The 16,944-nt window shown below is 41.8% G+C and overlaps 3 protein-coding genes across 3 annotated transcripts; all 3 read right to left on the bottom strand.

Annotated features, from left to right (window-relative positions):
* Positions 1-228: 228 nt before the first annotated feature.
* On the bottom strand, positions 229-2,424 carry LOC140489006 (ferritin heavy chain A-like). Its single transcript, XM_072588235.1, has 4 exons — positions 2,320-2,424; positions 982-1,128; positions 532-657; positions 229-389 (listed from the first exon to the last, which is right to left on the bottom strand). The coding sequence occupies exons 1-4, from the start codon at positions 2,419-2,421 to the stop codon at positions 234-236; spliced, it is 531 nt and encodes a 176-aa protein (XP_072444336.1). The 5' UTR covers positions 2,422-2,424; the 3' UTR covers positions 229-233.
* Positions 2,425-6,630: 4,206 nt separating this feature from the next.
* On the bottom strand, positions 6,631-8,734 carry LOC140489005 (ferritin heavy chain A-like). The gene is made up of 4 exons (XM_072588234.1): positions 8,633-8,734; positions 7,503-7,649; positions 7,065-7,190; positions 6,631-6,786 (listed from the first exon to the last, which is right to left on the bottom strand). Exons 1-4 carry the CDS (start codon positions 8,732-8,734, stop codon positions 6,631-6,633), a joined length of 531 nt encoding a protein of 176 aa, XP_072444335.1.
* Positions 8,735-14,013: 5,279 nt separating this feature from the next.
* Positions 14,014-16,515, bottom strand: LOC140489004 (ferritin heavy chain A-like). Its single transcript, XM_072588233.1, has 4 exons — positions 16,326-16,515; positions 14,856-15,002; positions 14,503-14,628; positions 14,014-14,231 (listed from the first exon to the last, which is right to left on the bottom strand). The coding sequence occupies exons 1-4, from the start codon at positions 16,425-16,427 to the stop codon at positions 14,076-14,078; spliced, it is 531 nt and encodes a 176-aa protein (XP_072444334.1). The 5' UTR covers positions 16,428-16,515; the 3' UTR covers positions 14,014-14,075.
* Between the last annotated feature and the right edge of the window lie 429 nt (positions 16,516-16,944).

Raw genomic sequence — 16,944 nt, 5'->3', positions numbered from 1 at the left:
GATTATGCAAATATTGAGTTTGTCCATGTTATTTGTGGGAATGACAATCACTCAAAACATTTGGCTGGTCTGGTGTAATAAACAGGATTTCAGAACTTATGTTTACAAAAACCATGAGAGTCCACTCAAACTGTTTATTGTCTGCTAGTAACTGACAAGCAGAACCTCACGAGTAACAAGTATGCTAGTTGTACTAGTACAAAAACACCACAAACTCATTCACTGCAGTCAGTTCAGTCACTCTCCCCCAGGGTGAGCCTGTCAAACAGGTACTCTCCCAGGCCATTCTCAGGGGCTCCCAGTCTCTTCAGGTTGGTGATGTGATCTCCTAGCTTCTTGATCATCTTCACTTGCTCATCCAAGTAGTGCCTCTCCAGGAAGTCACACAGCTGAAAAGCAAAATACAGCAATGACAAAATTGACCTCAGTCACAACACCTGTTCTGTGTAACCCCCACAAAAGGACAGTCATTAGCTGCAGGAATCCCAAAGCCACAAAGTCATTGCAACTTCCCCATTAGAAGGAACTCACATGAGGGTCAGTGTGGCCAGAGGAGAGTTTGTGCAGATCCAGCAGACTCTGGTTCACATCCTTCTCCATCTGCAGAGCTCTCTGCATTGCCTCCAGACCATTGCCCCACTCATCCTGCTCTGGCTTCTGGAGGGAAAGGAAAGTATTTAAAGTCAGTCATGAAACATCAACAATGGGGTGGTGTCAAAGCAATGATCTGTGCAAAGTAGGAGGTAGTCTAGTGGGAGGTGAACAACAATTCAAGGCAATTATACCAATCTCCCAGCCAACTCTGACCAGATTAAAGATGGCACCTCATTGGAGGCAACAGGTTTCAAAACACATTGAATAGATAACTGATTTCTAGAAGAGTTTTATAAAATAGCTTTGTTCTCAAACTCAATCCCATTTCTTTTTGGCTTCAGCCACCATTAATAGAAGCTCATTCCTTAGAAAGGCATGAAAAGATACCTTGACATCCTGCAGGAGGACTCGGCCTCCACGTTTATTCTGGAATTCCATCAGTTTCTCAGCGTGTTCCCGTTCCTCATGGGACTGCTCCTTGAAGAACTCAGCAAAGTGACGCAGGGCAACATCATCCCGGTCAAAATAAGAGGACTGTGGATAGTTTCAAATAAATTAGTACCAGATTCTCTTCTCACTGAAGTTGAATCTTGACTTAGGCAGCTTTTCTTAAAAAAAGGTACGTAAAATTCACACTTTTCCCCTCCTTTAGATGAGTTTTGGAACCCTCATTTCACATCAGCATCTTCTATAATCAAAGATTAAAAAATTGTCCTCCCTAATTTTGTTAAAGAATCAAAACCCTGCTGTATTCTGGAGATTTAGCAAGTTATACTTTTTTTAAAAAAGGGTCAAAACAGATTGATCTGGCTATGTCCTTGCTGTGCATACATTGGCATTTTCAGATCCTATACATTAGAGAACAGTAAGAAAGCAAGTTATTGCTTTTTTTGAAAAAAAAGAGTCTTAGGATGAGGACATCACTAGCTAAGTGATTTGTTACCCATTTCTAATTATCCAGAAGACAATTTAGGAGTCAACCACATGGCTGTGGGTCTGAAGTCACATGGTAGGCCAGACCAGGTAAGGATAGCAGTTTCTTTCCCTAAAGAGGGACATCAGTTAGCAAAGTGGACCTTCTCAATAATAGATTAATGATCATTGGATCCTTCATTCTAGATTTTAAGAAAATTCAAACAGCACCATCTGCCATGATATAAGTTTAAACCAAACCAAGAACATTTGTGTCTCTTGATTAATAGAAGACCATTAGGCCACCATCTCATGAGGACACCTGAAGGAACTTAAGTATCTGAACTGTTATTGACCAATATTTGGTCAGCATTTAGTCTTAAACCAATTAGAGGGGAAAGAGAGATCTTGAAACAACAGCATTTTTTTAAAGCCATGGATTTTGTCACAGACAAGTTTACCAGAACCTTACACTTCTAGTCAGTCAGCCCACCAAGTGAACTTGCCACAATGATTTGATCAGGTCCATACTCAGAGTTAGTGCTCATCTTAGGATACTTTTCTAGTCAGCTTTAGAGAGACATTATTACATATCTGAACCAAAAGTCCCACCTACTCCAGAATGGAGTTATTTCCATATGCAATAGGGAAAAAGCAGTTGTTGTAACAGGGTCTACAAATTTAAAACACCATACTAAACACTCATTGTTTAAAAGATTCAGTCCTAAACCCAACCTTTCAACAAAACACAGCTTAAATTCAATTTACTGAAATTAGACTTTTCAGAACACAGTCATAGGAATAGGACCTCACCATGGAGAGATAAACATAGGAGGAGTAGAGCTCCAGGTTGATCTGCTTATTAACAGCATCTTCACAATCCTTGTGGTAGTTCTGACACACTTGGGAGGCCATCTTCACTATGCCTGCTCACTATCACCTAGACAACTCTAGAGCTGAGCCTCTCTCCCACAAGCTCTTGCATTTATCCTCCTGGGACACCCTGCACCCAACCAGGGAATGATGTCACCAGTGATTGACAATCATGACAGCCAATCAGGAATCACTCATGCATCCAGGCACCACTGAATAAGGATATGAGCTTGAACCAATCAGAGCTTTGGAATGCAAACAAATTGAGGGGCTTTTTCTCAATGATGTCACTGCATTTAGGTTTTGTTTCAAATTGAAGGTGTCTCATTGTTTAACATTCTTGTTTGAACTTAGTGATAACTACTAAAATGAAATAAGGAACTGCAGATGCTGGAAATCTGAAACAAAAACAGATTGCTGGAGAAACTTAGAAGGTCTGGCAGCATTTGTGAAGAGAGAAACAGAGTAAACCTTTCAAGACCGCTGACCCTTCGTCAGAGCAGATTATTTGAAGAAGGAGCACTGGACTTGAAACGTTAATTTTGTCTCTCTCTCCACAGATGCTGCCAGACCTGCTGAGTTTCTCCAGCAATCTCTGTTCTTGTTGTTAATGATAACTTGTAACTTTTGCTGAAATAGTGTTTGAGAACCTGGTCATGTTTGTTGCGTGTGAGGAGCTGTGAAGCTGATACAGTACAAATTAAGTCATTCTGTGGGACTTTACCAACCGGCCACTGGATAGAGAAATGGAAATGTGTGAATGAGAGGCAGTGAATGTGACCAAATCCAGTGTCACCCACATACTCAGCTGCTGTCTCACATTTGTAACAGAGAGTTTCAATGTCCCACTATCAGAAATCAGGAGAATCGACGTTTTGGGCATGAGCCCTTCTTCAGAAATGAGGAAAGACACTTTCCTTGTTCGTGAAGAAGGGCTCATGCCCGAATCGTTGTTTCTCCTGCTCCTTGGATGCTGCCTGACCTGCTGCGCTTTTCCAGCAACACATTTTCAGCTCTGATCTCCAGCATCTGCAGTCCTCACTTTCTCCACTATCAGAGATCCCCAATTATCTATTGACACAGATAGTGGGGCAACATCTCACCCTTCTCTTTTTGGGGTTTTGGTCGATTGTCCTTGCTGAGGTGATACCTGAGAAGTGACATCCCCAGCAACATTTGACAGGCTCAGTGGGATCTATACATTTGTAAGATTTTGGATTTGGGGATTACAGATACCTAAGGTCAGCTGTTGAGGATTTGTAAGTAGTTTTAAGATAGTTTATTCAGTTTCTATTAACAGTTTAGACTTGTGAGATAATGGAGAGTTTTATTGATCCCAGAGAATGGATAAATGGATGCAACCAATCTCTACAGCATTAGATAGTAGGTCTGACAGTCTTTCAGCATTTACTGATGTTAAGGCTTCTTTTCTTTATTGTTTTATTCCCAGGTCAGCTGAGACACCAGGAAGGTTTTGTTCCTCTCCTTGGCAAATTCTTAACTCCCCTCACCCCTCCTCCACAGACCACAGACCATAAAACCATTAGGTCTCTGGGTTGGAGTAGACCGTTCAGTCCCTTGAACCTGTTCCACTGTTTTATAGGATCACAGTAGATCCAATGTTCCTCCCATCTACTTTCTGCCCTTTCCCCGTAACCCTTGATTCCTCAACTCCTCAAGAATCTATTGCAGCTTTAAATATATGCAAGGCATCCCAAGCTGTCTGTGGCAAGGCATTCCAAAGACCCACAACCCTCTGAGGGAAGGAATTCCTCCTCATCTGAGTCTTCAATGAGGGTCCCTTTACCCTGAAACTGTGGCAGCGATGGGTCCTTTCCTTAGTGGCTGTAATCTATGTTCCCTGCCGCTGCGTGGATCTCTGAGATTCATGTTCAGCAGTGACCTCTGGAACCGATGTCACCGCGTCCAACCACTGATTTCCACCTCAAGCCAGTTTCAGTTATTTTTCTAATCAAACCAATGGAGATGCTGTGACACACTTCTGGAGCAGGTGAGACTTGAACCCAGGTCTCCTGGCTCAGAGATAGGGACACCACCACTGTGCATCAAGAGAATGGACCCATTTAGTGGCTGCGCATTTACCTTGCGTCAACCATCGGTTTGAACCCTTGTCCCCAGTGAGTATTGGGCAGCTACCAAGACAGCAGAATGGTCATCTCCCTTGGTGCCTATCACTGGAGGTCAGGTCTTGATGTCACATTGAGGGTCATCCCTTGACCCTTTCTAAACACTCACATGGATAATCAAAAATATAACGGTGGTGAAAGCAGCTATTTCGCCCATCATGCATGTACTAGCCTTCCGAATGAGCATTTTGACTTAGCATTATCCAGCCTTTTCCCTATCATCCTGTACTTTATTCCCATTGAAATAATCCAATTCCCTGTTGAATAGCTCAGTTGAACCTATCTCCACAAAGCTGGTGATCGAAATGTATTGTTTGTTTAATAGCCTAAATATTGTATTCTCATGTCAATAGGAGTCTGAATTTAGGCGATGGGGGTGAAAGTTAAAGGTATCCTTTGCTAATTGAGATGGAGAGGAGCATAAAGTACTTTGGTCAAAGGATTGGGTGTTTTTGAAATTCCTGCACTGGAGATGTGTAGATAAAAAGTTAGACTTCTGAAACACTAGTCTAGATGGACTTTTTAGTTACTCAGGACTTCAAGGCTATAGAAGGAGATGGAAAAGTTGAGTTGAAGCCCAAAGTCAGCCATTATTGTACTTAACAGGCAAAGCGGTCAAAAGGTCAGAGGCTGGGACTCCTGGAGCCAGTATCTTACCTCCTGACTCCTCAAACTCAGTCCACCATCTGCAAGGCACAAGTCAGGATGTGATGGAATACTCACTTGCCTGGATAGGTGCAACACCAACACCACAAGCAGTTTGACACCATCCAGGAATGCAGCCACCTCCACTCCCTCTACCACTGACACTCAGTAGAAGTGTACACCATCTACACAATGCACTTTGGAAAGTCAAACACCTTTAACAGTCTCTTCCAAACCCACAAGCACTTCATCTGGAAGGAAGAATGCAGCAGATACATGGGACACCACTTCCTGCAAGATCCCCTCCCAAGCCAGTCACCATCCTGACTTGTAATTACATGTTGATGGATCAGAGTACCTGAAAGGCCTTCCCTCTGGGTAATGTGGACACACACGCAGCCATTCAAGGTGGCATCACATCACCAGAGGATGGTGATTAAATACTAGCCCAGTCAATAATGCTCCCATCCAGGTGAGCTGAGTAACAGTGACAGGTTGTATGGTTTACTCACTTACTGTCTTAAATAGCAACTAAGACCATATTAAATGCAAACCACATTAAATGAAGTTTATTGTATACTACAACAACCATTACACTTCCTATTAGCTTGTTGCAATTGGATTATGGTAGCAAATCCAAAGATCACTTGGAAACAGTGATTAATTACAAACAAAACCACCAACCAAATGTTATTGTCTATAAACTGAGATTGCATGGAAGTTGTTAGAAAAGAAGCACTTAAACCATTGCCCCCAGGAAATCATGAACAATTTGAGGCAACTCAAGGAAAAATAGTTACTGGAAATATTTTGCTGGAGTGTTATGTCTCAGTTATTTCCTCAAGTTCATTCCAGAGAGAGATTTTCAGACAGTTGAAGCCTGTGGAGAAGTGCTGTTGTTGTAGTGTCACTGGATTAGTATTCTGAAGGGTTACTGCTCAGAGACCATGGATTCAAATCTCACCATGGCAGCTGGAGGGATTTAAATCACTAAATGAATGATGTTGACCATGTAATTATGTTGAGCTAAAATTTGGAACATTATTCTTGGGTGATTTGCCTGGGATGCAAAGGCAGTTATTGTTAGTGGGACCCTGGTGCTCAGACTCTTCAATTCAAGTTAAAACAAATATGGTTTTAGTTATTCCCTGTCATGTAGTACAAAAAACTGCCAGATGCTCTATCTCTGCTGTTGAGCATTTGAATGGAGTGTTGCAAAATTGGGCCTCTGCCCAATGTTAAACAAGGCAGCTGTAAAACCAAACTTTGGAAAATTAGCAAGCCAAAGTCCAATATTGAACAGTTTATTTTGTCAGAGTCTAATACATTTCACAATAAAAAGCCCACATTTCAGCCCTGGTACAATTTAAGCAAACCACATTCCTTTCTTCCTCCACAAGTGATAGACAACATACTATTTTGGTACAGTACCAATCTAAACTTGCTCCCTGCAGTCAGTTCAGTCACTCTTCCCCAGGGTGAGCCTGTCAAACAGGTACTCTCCCAGGCCATTCTCAGGGGCTCCCAGTCTCTTCAGGTTGGTGATGTGATCTCCCAGCTTCTTGATCATCTTCACTTGCTCATCCAAGTAGTGCCTCTCCAGGAAGTCACACAGCTGGAAGAAAGTTTCCAAAGGACCAATATTAACCCTCAAATTGGAATTTAGTTCTTGACTAGAAGACATGACCTAATATAAACATTTCCTTTAATGAACTACGAAATACTTAGAGGGGAATGCTAGGATGGTGTAAAAACATTCAGCACTTTTATCTACCCATTCTCTCCAAATCCCTACACCTCCAGGTATTGGGACAGTTATTAGCATCAATTAAAAGACAGAAAAGCAACATCTTCCAATAATTGTGCCCAAAACACCAATCATGGAAAACTCACATGAGGGTCCATGTGGCCAGAGGAGAGTTTGTGCAGATCCAGCAGACTCTGGTTCACATCCTTCTCCATCTGCAGAGCTCTCTGCATTGCCTCCAGACCATTGCCCCACTCATCCTGCTCTGGCTTCTGGAAGAAAGGAAAAGTTCAGGTTCAACATGCAAAAGCATCAGGAGGGTTCCTGTCAAAGCAATGATCCATGCAAGGTAGAGGCAGGATAGAGTAGTGAACAACAATTCAAGCCAGTCATACCAATCTCCTAGCCAACTCCAAATGGATCAAAATTGAATCTCACTGAAGACAGGACTCCAAACACTGAGTGAATAGCTAATTCTAGAATAGTTTTTGTGAAGTGCTTTGTTCTCAAATTCAATCCATTTCCTTTTGGCCTCAGCCACTATTAATAGAAGCTCATTCCTTAGAAGGGAACGAAAAGGATACCTTGACATCCTGCAGGAGGACTCGGCCTCCACGTTTATTCTGGAATTCCATCAGTTTCTCAGCGTGTTCCCGTTCCTCATGGGACTGCTCCTTGAAGAACTCAGCAAAGTGACGCAGGGCAACATCATCCCGGTCAAAGTAAGAGGACTGACAAGAGAATTGAATTTTAAAAACACGATTTTAGACTCTAGTCAAAAATTCTTCCATCATCATTAAGATTTATTCCCAATTTGACAGCTACAAATTTGCTATTAGTTTCATCAATCCCAAACATGGGCTGCAACTCATTAAGCATGAGCAGCTAGCAAAAAAAGTGAATTGTTGAGAGTTCACAAGTTTAGTTTGATGCATAGAATTTTCAAAGTTAAGCAAGAGCCTGGAGTTTTTGGATATTTAAATACTATCATTTCTAATAGAATGTGTTTTGGAGTTTAAGTCATGAACCATAGACAAATAAGCAATCAATAATTTCAATAAGTGTGAAGAGCATTAGTTACTACAGGAAGCTTCCCACTTACAAAGTTAATTGATTTGCAAAGTGATAATTATTAGCCATGAAAATTGGGACAATTTGATGCTGTAGATACTAAATGTAATACTCATCCACCTATATGGGTCAAGAAAACTCTCCAGTCTTACACCATGTAGTCAGAGATTCTAGGTTTTAACCTCAGATCCCAATGATGTATTAGTGGCGAGTGAGCACTTGTTAGCTTTTTTTAAAAAAAAAGTGGCATCCCATTAAGGATGGGGCTTTAACTAACATTAAGAAGTACTCCACTATAACATAGTCTTCAGCAAATCCACACAGCTGCTGTCTTTTTTTTCCCCCCAGGTACCTTCTGATCAGAGATATTAGACAGCTAGGAGTTGAACCCAGACCAATTTCAGAGACAGGGACACAGACTGCTCCACGAGAGTGCTCTTTAAGCAGGTTTCATGTTAAGCTTCTCCAGAGTAGCTTTTAAAACTGATCCTCAGGCAGTTAACATGGCAAAGAGGAAGCATTCACTACTTAAACATTACTCCTGGATTCCACACCCAAAAAAGCAAGAACATGGTCATTTCTTTGAAACTGAGAAATTCTAACTTTTGAAAGAAAACTGCAATCTCAGGATCACAAGGCTCACCATGGAGAGGTAAACATAGGAGGAAGAGAGCTCCAGGTTGATCTGCTTGTTAACAGCATCCTCACAGTCCTTGTGGTAGTTCTGACACACTTGGGAGGCCATCTTCACTATTCCTACTCACTATCACCCAGACGACTCTAGAACTAAGCCTCTCCCTCACAAGCTCTTGTGTTTATCCTTTTGGGGCACCCTGCACTCAACTGGGGAATGACATCACCAATGATGATTGACAATCCATAACAGCCAATCAGGAATCTCTATCAATCCAGGCACCAATGAAAAAGGGGAGAGGGCTGTGGGGCCAGTACTGAGACCCAGATCCAATCAGAGATTGGGAATACAGAGAGGTTTGGACAATTAGTCTTGATTATACAAGTGTGTTTGAAGTGATGGATCTTCAACACACTGCAAACTAACTGGTTGCTTGCTGTTTAATATGTGATGCAGTGGTAGTGTCCATACCTCTGGTTCTGAAGACTCTAGGTTCAGATTTCCCTGTCTCTGAAACTAGATGCCCAGAAAATACCTACAATGGGATTGGAATGTGTTATGGGGTTCGCCAGACCACTCAAAACATTCTGAAGCAGAAAGCCCCAGACCATAACTTTGCAATTTGTTTTGGTCAGTGTACAGTGAAAATTACCCAGAGTAAGATAGCTAGGTTGACTACTAGATTTTAAAACAGACCAAAAAGTATTCATAAAATTATACAATGAAACACAAAGAACAGAATAAAGAACCCTTACAGAACTCAACCTATCCACGAGACTTAATTATGCTGGTCAGAATATACACAACAGTCCCAATAAAAAAAACTCCCTTTAGAAACTAGTATAAATGGAACATATGATTACAGGTTGAATTTAAAGGGCAGAAAAGAGAGATAGTTTCCACACAGCTCCCTGTTGAACTTCCCTGTTCAAGACTGAACTAAAACTGCTGCTAGTGAGCTGACCACTCTCCTTTCATTATACAGGTCACTTCTAAAACGTGGCCACTTTGGCCTTAAATCTCAACTGCTTACATATAAACAAAAGGCCTCTCAAAATCCTTTTCATCTCTGTATCAAACCAGACTGATTGGAGCCCGGCCCGGTTTATTGCCCCTTGGGAAAAAAAATCAAGGATGGAGTCTCCTTGAACCAAGGAACAGCATTTAGAAAAAAAGGGACAAACCTTTTGGCAAATGAAGTAATTAAAACCTCGACCTGAGCTACAAATCTTCTCAAAACTCACAAAGTAATTAAAGAATGTTACTTTTAGGGAAGCACTTTTTCATCACCTGACCAAATCTGGTCCTTTTGCCTCGACTTTCCATCTGGTTTCATTCTAAAAGTGGTTCAGTCCTGGATTAGGTGATGAGATTTGTTCCCTTGGATTAAACTCTGGGTCAGATGGGCCAGATGGGGGAGCATGTGATTGACAGCAGGAACCACCAATCACCATCTAAAACTACTCTCCTGAGACAGACCCCACCAATGGACACAGTTGACCCACCCAAAAACAAAACGTATCTTGAGATTGATACATGTCCTGGTCAAAGTGGGTCTGAGATGCAGGGAATACCCAGTGATCACAAAGGACTTTGGTCAAACATTGTCAGTTACCGGCTGATGCATTAAGTAAGTTAATGGTGTATCAAACCTGGTTTTGCTTTCCATTCTTGTGGTCTTTAGATGGTACGGTATAATGTTTTTCTATGTTTTTGTTGGCTTCTGTGCTCTTTTGTTAGTTGTATGTTGCTGCCCGTTTAAGAATGGCAGTCCTGTAGGAGTGGGATTTTCCTGCAGATAGCATCCTCATCAAAAAACAGGGTGAATATATCCTAACGGTTCCTGTTCTTGTTCCCTCTGATAATGGTCCTTGGAATTTAGAATTTCATAAAGAACACTATCACACAGATGCAGTGTTTGGTCGACCACAAACCTGTTTGTTAGAATAAACCTTGTGATGCCCTGGTACAATACCTCTCAGCTTGTCTAAATGGTACAACATCTTGATTGGTTTGTCCAATTTAAATCTCACCCTGATTTAATATTGAGACTCACCTAAAACAGACAGCAGAGTGGCATGGCTGATTCAAATGAAACTTTAACCAACATAACCTTACATTTCTGTCCAAATTGTATAAAATTCAAATCCAAAAATGCCTGGTTTTGTTTGTTGCCACTAAATTACTTTATGTTTCCCTCCCTCATAAGGTCAGAACTAAGGATATTTGCTGATGATTGTACAATGTTCAGCACCATTCACCACTCCTCGGATACTGAAACAGTCCACATACAAATGCAACAAGATCTGGACAATATCCAGGCTTGGGCTGAGAAGTGGCAAATAAAACTACACCAGATAAATGCCAGGCAATGACCCCCTGCAATACAATCTACCAAATATCACTTGACTTTCAATGAATCTACAATCACTGAATAATCCTGTTATTAAAATCCTTTAACTTACCATTGACCAGAAACTCAGCTGGACTCACCACATAAACACAGTGGCTACGAGAGCAGAGGCTCGGAGTGCTGTGATGATTAACTCACCTCCTCACTCCCCAAATTCTGTCCACAGCCTACAAGGCACAAGTCAGGAGTGCGAGGGAATACTCCCCACTTGCCTGGATGGGGGCTTCTCCAACAACACTCAAGAAGCTTGACACCATCCAGGACAAAGCAACCACCTGATTGGCACCACACCCACAAACATCCACTCTCTCCACCATCAACGTTCAGTGGCAGCCATCTGTATTATCTGAAAGATACACTGCAGAAATTCACCAAAGATCCTTTGAAACCCATGACTACTTCCATCTAGAAGAGCAAGGGAGGTAGATACATGGGAACTCCAGCCCCTGTAAGCTCCCCTTCAAACCTCTCACTATCCTGACTTGGAAATATATCACTGTCCCTTCAGAGTCTCAGGTCAAAATCCTGGTATTCCCTCACTAAGGGTATTGTGGGTCTACCTACAGCACATAGACTGCTGTGGTTCAAGAAGGCAGCTCACCCCCACCTTCTCAAGGGGCAACTAGGGATGGGCCAACCAGCAACCCCACATCCCATGAGAGAATTTTTAAAAATTGTGTAAAGCTCTCAGCCCCAGCACCCCTCAGATATAGTTGATGATGTACCTCCTCCCTCCACTCAGTTTCTGGTGAGAACGATGGGTCCATTAGCCAGCTTGACTGATTCACACCCTCCCCCCCCAGCTGCAGACCCCTCCAGCCCAGGATCACTCCGATTTGGCTGGAACACTTGCCATCCCCAAAATCCCCAACCCCATGGCTCTGTCTGCTTTTCGTTAGAGGCTGGAGTCAGGCCGACTGATCCTGTCCCATCTTCCAACTGCAATGCCAAGTGTTTCATTCAGGATGATCCTTATGGAAATAACATCAGGACATTTCCTGAGGCCAGCCTGCTGAGTGGTTAGTGCGTAGCCCTCTCTTTGATCCAGACAGACCTGCTCAATGCTGTTATTTCTACAATCCAATCCTATGAATGGCAGTTGTCTGGGACCACTTGGTTCTTCAATGTCCTCCTCCATGCCTCAGTTAGATGCCATGATGGTGGTTATCCTGTACCACTGTTGTGATCATATCCCAACTTCCAGCCCATTTAATATCATCAGTTCTGTTCTGATGTTGGAATGGCTGAGATTAACCCCTCAAATTTATCAGTCATCCACATATTTTGTGTTGAGCCTTGTCTTTTATTTACAATACTTGTATCTGGGAGGTTTTGAATTTATTCCCACTTTATTCCATTAATTCCCATCGGAGGGGAATCCAATCTCCCAACAGCATGTTTCCCTAACTATTCCAATAATTTGGAAATAGAAAATGACAAATGGCTGACATAGGGACAAAGGTAATTCCTTTTTAACAATGAGTTCTCTGGGTTGGCCTTTCACAAGTGTTTAAAATTTCCTTTCTGAAAAATTGGATCAGCAACCTCTCATACCATACAGAGACTCACCACACTTCTGTTTATCTCTACATCAACTCTGGGCTTACTATCAGCAGTTAGGTGTTAGCCTCCATGGGCTGCTCCCATGATTTAATTTGTGGTTTACACTGAACACATTTAGTCTGGTTTCTGTGTCTTAATGTCATTGCCTATTCTAACAACTGATCAACCTGACTGTTACAGAGCAGGTGCTATTATACTGGAATGTCACATCATACAGTGATCTTAATGACTGTCAGGAAACATCTGACAGGAGCAATCTTTCCCCAAGGAGTATTTAAATTCAGTACCCCCTATTAGCAGAAACTTAAATCTGAAATTCATTTCCCTTCATGAATTTCTCAACAGCAAAAACACAAAGAATCCTAAAATGAAGAGGCATTAATAGTGAATAAAACACTGAAATCTTATTAAGCCTATTGCATTCCTCAAAGCTCTTCAGATACTGCATGTTTACAGCTGAAACATCATTTGAAGCCATTCAAACAACATCAATAGGACAAGGAGGAAAGATTGCCACTTGAGTAAATAAACTGGGTAATTCCCCCAAAGCAAATTGATTGTCATATGCAGTTACGTGAGACTGATTTTAACAATACTTAGAAGTATAGAATGGTGGGAGTGATATTTAGCCATCCCTAATCTTTGTGCATTTTATGAACTATGAAGGAGTTTAACTACCTTAACTTGAGTGATTGCAGCACTCCATTGTCTATGGACTCCTCCCATGTTGGGACTGGACCCCCAATCCAAGGATGTTACATTAACTTTAGAAATTGATTCTCCCTCTAGAAACAGTGGCAACTATGGAGAGATTTTGGAAGTCCCATGGAGACAAACTCCATTTGGTTGATTGTTGGAGTTTCTAACACCAGCTTCTCAGATTTCCTATGCTAGGTGACCACCCTTGATTAAGGTTTGATACTGCCATGAAGTGACCCAATACTGGAGTCATTGGGAAACCAATGCCCAGATCAACTGCAACAGTTTTGTTCAGGCAAGAAAGTTAGATTCTGAGAACTTCGACAGCACAAGGGAAAGCTTGTACGTAGGTAAGCAAAACAAAATAAAATAAAATCAGAAGTTGCTTTCTCCCCAGTTGTGGCTAGAAATTCAGATCTTCTCTCCCTGCACCTCTTTCTTCTCCTCCCCCCCCCAGCAATTTGACTTCCAGCATCTGTAGATCATTATTTTGATATTAAGGCAAGTCTGTTTTCTCACATTGGAGTGCATCCTGTAAATCTTGGATCATAACAGGATTTACCAATTGACCCAGAATATTTAGGTTAGTGATCCCATTCCACAATGTGGAAAAATCCACAACTTGATCAATTCATCCACAAAGGAAAACCCCAATCTATTGGAGAATTGTTTGTTTATTTAGTAATTTACAATGTAGAGCCCAGGACACTTTAGTGTATTAGAAGCAGCAGCTCTACAAATTTCTCCACTTAGGAAAGTTCACTCCTTGCAGTCAGTTCAGTCACTCTCCCCCAGGGTGAGCCTGTCAAACAGGTACTCTCCCAGGCCATTCTCAGGGGCTCCCAGTCTCTTCAGGTTGGTGATGTGATCTCCCAGCTTCTTGATCATCTTCACTTGCTCATCCAAGTAGTGCCTCTCCAGGAAGTCACACAGCTGGGAAGCAAAGAGAAAATCTGATTATGTCAAGATCAACTTGACTGTTCTCCAAGAATGATATTCCCCTCAATATGGAGAGTGGACAGTTAAGTGATGTGACAGATTGTTGAAGAGCCTGGAGAAAGTGCTCAGATCTGGGCTACACCAGAAGCGTGGTCTACTCCCATACTGCACTCACCACCATTTACATAGAAATCAGAGGCTAAAGGACCAAAATGTCTTATCCATTCAAGACAAGAGCCCTGTCATAAATACATCAGGAACTCACATGAGGGTCCGTGTGGCCAGAGGAGAGTTTGTGCAGATCCAGCAGACTCTGGTTCACATCCTTCTCCATCTGCAGAGCTCTCTGCATTGCCTCCAGACCATTGCCCCACTCATCCTGCTCTGGCTTCTGGAGGGAGGGAAAGGCAAAGGGGTCACTTTTTTTTAAAAAAACAGGTCAAGTTCATTTTTAGTGGATGAAGCAATATGGCTTATAGCCTTGATTAATTGGAATTGAATTGCTTCAAATCCACATTAGCACCATTACTGCCAATCTAGCCAAATAAACATTGAAATCAAGTTGCTTCAAATATGAAGTACAATTGTTTGGTCTAGGAGAGATTAGTCAAACCCAACCTTGATATCCTGCAGGAGGACTCGGCCTCCACGTTTATTCTGGAATTCCATCAGTTTCTCAGCGTGTTCCCGTTCTTCATGGGACTGCTCCTTGAAGAACTCAGCAAAGTGACGCAGGGCAACATCATCCCGGTCAAAGTAAGAGGACTGGGGATAAAGTAGAACAGATTAATTAATGAAATTGCAGCATGATTGTCAACCACTTTAAAATATGCTTGTCATGTCATACCTTTGGGATACAAGCCCTGGGCCTCCTGGCTCAGGAGTAGGAGACAACCACTGCACCAAAGGAGCACTTAGTTCCTTATCAGTAGTGAGGTGGACTTTGAATTCCATTTGATTAAGTCACCAAGATTCTATTTGAACCCAAATCCCAAGAATCTGACCAAGCCTCTAAGTTTCAAGCCTAAAACGCATTAGAATCTAAATTGGGATGTGGTGGTTAAAGGCAAATTGTTCAGGTGGTATTATACACTGCCAAGCAGGTGGGCCTTCACATTCCATGGTAGGGACACTGAGCTACAAGATAAAAGAACAAATTGTTCTTGTATATACAGACATGTTCACATACATGTGAATGGCCCACTTCCTCCTACCTCCAGGGGAAGTGGACTCAGGAGGTTTTCCTCATCTATTAGCCACTCGCTGGTCACCCAGTTTGTAAATTTCCCAAGTTATTCCAAGTGACTAAACTTATTTGCACAGCCTACAAGAGGTCAAGGGGAGGGAGGGAATAAACTTCAGTAGTCAAAGATGTAATTCACTTGTGAATGTTAATGAGCTTTACATGTTAGAACCCAGAGATCTATTGGAATTACCTTCCAAGTACAAATTGAACTCAACTATATAGATACACTGGCACCTGATATGGAGAGCTTCTCAGCTTTATTTCAAATAACAAGAAACTATCCTACATTCTGGGACAACATCCACACCTCAAGGGCTCCTATGATATTGATCAACTCAGCTGACCTTACTGAGAAATGTAATGTAGGGATCTCTGCTTTTCAAATTAATACTTCAATACAAACCACTTCGCTCATGCATATAGTCTTGGAATCTTGGTGCTAGAACTAAAAAGTGTTTGTAGAGACAAATTCACAACAGTGTGACAGTTACAACTCAGTGAATAGAGTTGACACTGAATCAGTGTATCAGTCTTAAGTTAAAAAAAAAAAAAAGAGACATTTTCTAGTTGTAGTCAGCACAGAGCAAACTTTGCCCATGTCAGTAAGACAAAAGCAAACAGACATTCATCCAGGTTTATATTCATTACATAAGCAAAAGCAGGAGCCAAGATAGTTTCAGCTTTAACACTTTGCATCAGGGTGTAGCAACAAGGAGCAATCACTTCAACATTACAAATCATGTTTGAAGTACATGCATTCTCAAGAAAAAAGTTCAGGTTAGTGTTAAATTGGAGAAAGTCCAACTTTTTCACAATACTTTTGATAGAAGCACAACCCTCACCATGGAGAGGTAAACATAGGAAGAATAGAGCTCCAGGTTGATCTGCTTGTTAACAGCAGCCTCACAGTCCTTGTGGTAGTTCTGACACACTTGGGAAGCCATCTTCACTACTCCTGCTCACTATTACCCACACAACTCTAGAACTGAACCTCTGTCCCCCTAGCTGTTGTATTTATCCTCCTGGGACATCCTGCACTCAAACAGTGGTGACATCACCAATGATGATTGACAAATCTTAACAGCCAAACAGAATCTCTCATCAATCCAGGCACCAATGAACAAAGGGGACAGAGGTTAGGTGGGGAGGGGCGGGGGGTGGGGGTGGGGAGCAGGGCCAAGACCCAGAGCCAATCAGAGGTTTGAAATGTCAATATTTGGGATATTAATCTTGTTGAGGTCACTGCTTTTAGACTAATAGGTTCTCAACAAACTTCCAACTAGCTGGTTGTTTACAGCTAGATAAAAATGGAATGATTTTTTAAAAAATTACTTTTGAAGAGCTTTTTCATAACCTGATCTATCCTTTTGCTTCAAGTGGCTGTGTCACTGAGATCTCATATGTTGACTTCAGGTTTCATTTTAGAAGGGTTTACTCCTGGATGAAGTGATGAGATGTGCT

The sequence above is a fragment of the Chiloscyllium punctatum genome, chromosome 18 (assembly GCF_047496795.1).
Source record: "Chiloscyllium punctatum isolate Juve2018m chromosome 18, sChiPun1.3, whole genome shotgun sequence".
Taxonomy (NCBI): Eukaryota; Metazoa; Chordata; class Chondrichthyes; order Orectolobiformes; family Hemiscylliidae; genus Chiloscyllium; species Chiloscyllium punctatum.
This window is presented reverse-complemented; position numbering and strand designations above follow the sequence as displayed.

Coding starts and splice junctions, on each gene's coding strand:
- LOC140489006 (XM_072588235.1), bottom strand. CDS start 2,421: ATGGCCTCCCAAGTGTGTCAGAACTACCACAAGGATTGTGAAGATGCT. Junction 1,129..2,319: donor CCTATGTTTATCTCTCCATG/GTGAGGTCCTAT, acceptor AACTATCCACAG/TCCTCTTATTTTGACCGGGA. Junction 390..531: donor CTGGCCACACTGACCCTCAT/GTGAGTTCCTTC, acceptor TTTGCTTTTCAG/CTGTGTGACTTCCTGGAGAG.
- LOC140489005 (XM_072588234.1), bottom strand. CDS start 8,734: ATGGCCTCCCAAGTGTGTCAGAACTACCACAAGGACTGTGAGGATGCT. Junction 7,650..8,632: donor CCTATGTTTACCTCTCCATG/GTGAGCCTTGTG, acceptor TTCTCTTGTCAG/TCCTCTTACTTTGACCGGGA. Junction 7,191..7,502: donor TCCTCCTGCAGGATGTCAAG/GTATCCTTTTCG, acceptor CCTTTCTTCCAG/AAGCCAGAGCAGGATGAGTG.
- LOC140489004 (XM_072588233.1), bottom strand. CDS start 16,427: ATGGCTTCCCAAGTGTGTCAGAACTACCACAAGGACTGTGAGGCTGCT. Junction 15,003..16,325: donor CCTATGTTTACCTCTCCATG/GTGAGGGTTGTG, acceptor CTTTATCCCCAG/TCCTCTTACTTTGACCGGGA. Junction 14,232..14,502: donor CTGGCCACACGGACCCTCAT/GTGAGTTCCTGA, acceptor TTTGCTTCCCAG/CTGTGTGACTTCCTGGAGAG.